The following is a 3,607-nucleotide window of genomic DNA, read 5'->3' as shown; positions in this document are numbered from 1 at the left end:
CAAATTCTAACCCTAGAACCGGCTCATGCTTACCCCCTAAGCACCAGTTAGTAGTGGAACACAGGTCAAACACTTCTAACCCAACAGCCTTTCAAATCACACACACACTTTAACATCGATCTATGCATTGCCACATTATTATTCAATAATACTGAAGAGATGCATTACACACACACCCACACTAACACACACACACGCCACACACCGACCCACACACTAACAATGCCACAGACAGAAAGACAGACAGACCAGCGCACATACACAGATTGGCTAGGTGAGTTCACACTGAGAAATTCTACATCCCCAGCTTTGTCAAGCATACACTTTATATAGTATTTTCATTTGGATGCGCAGGGAGAACAGACGTCCCTCTCCAGAGCACAGTAGACACATCTGAGAAAATACAGATTTCTATAAAGAACTAAAATTGCATTGTGGTGCCCCGAACACCCCAGTAGAACCTATTGCAATACCAGTCGAATGTCTGGAGTCTTCACTGGCTCTGCAGCACACACCGTACACAGGGGGCATCCGGCATGGAACACACACACACACACACACACACACACACACACACACACACACACACACACACACACACACACACACACACACACACACACACACACACACACACACAAAGGTGTATACTCACATGCAAACGGAAACACATAGACACAAATAGTATACGCATAAAAACACACGTGGACACACACATTTTACTTTCTAAAATATGGAGTATGCCCTCAACATCTGTGAGGCTGAATCCCAGCTGTGCACCAACTCACCAGCTATGCACCCTGCGTTAATGTGTGTGTGTTCAGAGTAGGTCAATACTGATATCTCAGGGCATCTGTCAAGCATCCAATAGTAGCACAAGGGACCATCTAGCCTGTGAGTATCAACTGAACCCACAATGGCTTTGAATTGGATTAGACCACATGTGGCCTAAATTAGGAATATACAGGTAAAATTTAACACAAACTCTATGCCTTCCCCAACCCCAGCCAGATGCCTGTTATAACACAGGGTTAGACACAAACACCAACCCCAGCCTGTTATAATATGAGACTACATCCAATCAATATCCACTACTACAGGACACTGATTGTGTCTGTTTAATGTCTGTTGCCTGTCTGATACAGTATAGACCTGCTGCACCACTAGCCCTCAGCCCTCTGCCCCCAGCTCCCAGCCCTCAGCCCCCAGCCCTCTGCCCCCAGCACTCAGCCCTCTGCCCCCAGCTCCCAGCCCTCTGCCCCCAGCTCCCAGCCCTCAGACCCCAGTCACCAGCGCTCAGCCCGAGCCCCCAGCCCTCAGCCACCATCCACTAGCCACCATCCACCAGTCCCCAGCCCTCAGCCCTCAGTCACCAGTGCTCAGCCCCGAGCCACCAGCCCTCAGCCCCGAGCCCCCAGCCCTCAGCCACCATGCACCGGCCCCCAACCACCATCCAAAAGCTCCCAGCCCTAAGCCCCCAGCCCTCAGCCCTCAGCCCTCAGCTCCCAGCCCTCAGCCCCCAGCCCTCAGCCCTCTGCCCCCAGCTCCCAGCCCTCAGACCCCAGCCCTCAGCCCCCAGCCACCATCCAAAAGCTCCCAGCCCTCAGCCCCCAGCCCCCCAGCCCTCAGCCCTCTGCCCCCAGCTCCCAGCCCTCAGACCCCAGCCCTCTGCCCCCAGCTCCCAGCCCTCAGACCCCAGCCCTCAGCCCCCAGCCACCATCCACCGGCCCCCAGCCACCATCCAAAAGCTCCCAGCCCTCAGCCCCAAGCCCCCAGCCTTCAGCCCTCAGCTCCCAGCCCTCAGCCCCCAGCCCTCAGCCCTCTGCCCCCAGCTCCCAGCCCTCAGACCCCAGCCCTCAGCCCCCAGCCACCATCCACCGGCCCCCAGCCACCATCCAAAAGCTCCCAGCCCTCAGCCCCCAGCCCTCAGCCCCCCAGCCCCCAGCCCTCAGCCCTCAGCCCTCAGCCCTCAGCCCCCAGCCTCCAGCCCTCAGCCCCCAACCCGTCACAGTAGCCATAAGGCCTGTGACAGTGGTCATAAGGCTGGAGTCAATGAGCGGTTAAATCACAGGAGAGCCCGAACTCTAATCTATAACAATGGAATCTGAATACAGTATCTACCCTTAGAGCCACAGTGTAGGATACCCACCAAACTAGCTCTAAAGCCTGGATTGACATGCTCCAACAAGGGGTTAATTTATCACACACTCCACAGAAGGCAGGCATGTAAGCATGCGCACAGAATTCACATTATTGACAATAAACATTGTTACAGAGTCCTACAGGATGGGGTGCCACTGCACAGAGAGGGGCATTGGGTTTACACTGGAAAATACTGTATATATGCACATAGGCGCGTGCACACACAGACAGGGGCTTACACTGGCACACAGGCACCAGTCAGCAGTCACCGGCAGGCATTTACATATGAATAAATATGAGCCGGGGAAATGAAATAAATAAAAGGACACCGCAGAAAAATAATCCTGTTAAAGATCAAACAGCACGGTGCCTCTCTCTCTCTGTCTCTCTCTGTCTCTGTCTCTCTCTGTCTCTGTCTCTGTCTCTCTGTCTCTGTCTCTGTCTCTCTGTCTCTGTCTCTCTCTCTCTGTCTCTGTCTCTCTCTGTCTCTGTCTCTCTCTCTGTCTCTGTCTCTCTGTCTCTCTCTCTGTCTCTGTCTCTGTCTCTCTGTCTCTGTCTCTCTGTCTCTCTCTCTGTCTCTGTCTCTGTCTCTCTCTCTCTCTCTCTCTCTCAGCATGTCTTCCCCTATCTTTTTCTCTCCCTGTTTTCCTCTCTCTCTTTCTCCTTCTCCATTTCATACCCAGCCATATCTTCCATCTCACTTTCCTTTCCTTAAACTGCCTTCTCTTCTATCTTCCCTTCCTTTACTCACTCCCGTCATCCTCTCCCTCTCTCCCTCCCTTTCTCCTCTCCAGTGCAGAACTAAATGGAGATTAATGAGGGGAGGGAGAAATTTCAATCATCCAAAGTGACCGATGTGATGCAGTGCCACACACACACATGCAGAGTGACTGTGGTTACAGAGAGAGTTTGGCTTTTTACTATTATCATAGATTAGAAGCCTACAGTGTGGGTTTCTGGACTACATACATCTACACAAGTTGAATTCTCTCTCTCTCTCTCTCTCTCTCTCTCTCTCTCTCTCTCTCTCTCTCTCTCTCTCTCTCTCTCTCTCTCTCTCTCTCTCATCAAAACAAATGCAGAATTGTCAAACAGCAGCGATAAGCCATAGAGAAAATGTATTCATCTTTGAGCACCTCATTTTCCACATCAGCCAATCACGTCTTCTCGCTGATATCAAGTTGCTTTCACTAACCTCAATATGTAAATGTAGTCCCCCCCTCTCCAAACTACAACCAACCAACTACAAGCCTAACTGACAGATAACACTCAGCCAGGTTAGAGGAAATATTAATAGAGTGTAATGTAAAGAGACACAGAAGGCTAGTGTGTGTGTGTGTGTGTGTGTGTGTGTGTGTGTGTGTGTGTGTGTGTGTGTGTGTGTGTGTGTGTGTGTGTGTGTGTGTGTTTATGTATGTACTGCATATATGTACACCCACAATATGTGGGCGGAGGCAGCAATCAA

General features: G+C 51.4%; 1 protein-coding gene across 1 annotated transcript; it reads left to right on the top strand.

Annotated features, from left to right (window-relative positions):
- Nucleotides 1-733: 733 nt before the first annotated feature.
- Nucleotides 734-2,958, top strand: LOC120063914 (vegetative cell wall protein gp1-like). The gene is made up of 4 exons (XM_039014226.1): nucleotides 734-810; nucleotides 1,189-1,494; nucleotides 1,545-1,880; nucleotides 2,937-2,958. The coding sequence occupies exons 1-4, from the start codon at nucleotides 734-736 to the stop codon at nucleotides 2,956-2,958; spliced, it is 741 nt and encodes a 246-aa protein (XP_038870154.1).
- Nucleotides 2,959-3,607: the final 649 nt, after the last annotated feature.

The sequence above is a fragment of the Salvelinus namaycush genome, chromosome 19 (assembly GCF_016432855.1).
Source record: "Salvelinus namaycush isolate Seneca chromosome 19, SaNama_1.0, whole genome shotgun sequence".
NCBI classification, from domain to species: domain Eukaryota; kingdom Metazoa; phylum Chordata; class Actinopteri; order Salmoniformes; family Salmonidae; genus Salvelinus; species Salvelinus namaycush.
This window is presented reverse-complemented; position numbering and strand designations above follow the sequence as displayed.

What these genes read in the sequence shown, in the direction of transcription:
- LOC120063914 (XM_039014226.1), top strand. Translation starts at nt 734, where the DNA reads ATGGAGTATGCCCTCAACATCTGTGAGGCTGAATCCCAGCTGTGCACC. An exon ending in GCTATGCACCCTGCGTTAAT is followed by an intron (nt 811 to 1,188) that starts GTGTGTGTGTTC and finishes CTCTGCCCCCAG; the next exon opens with CTCCCAGCCCTCAGCCCCCA. An exon ending in CCCCCAGCCACCATCCACCG is followed by an intron (nt 1,881 to 2,936) that starts GCCCCCAGCCAC and finishes TCTCCTCTCCAG; the next exon opens with TGCAGAACTAAATGGAGATT.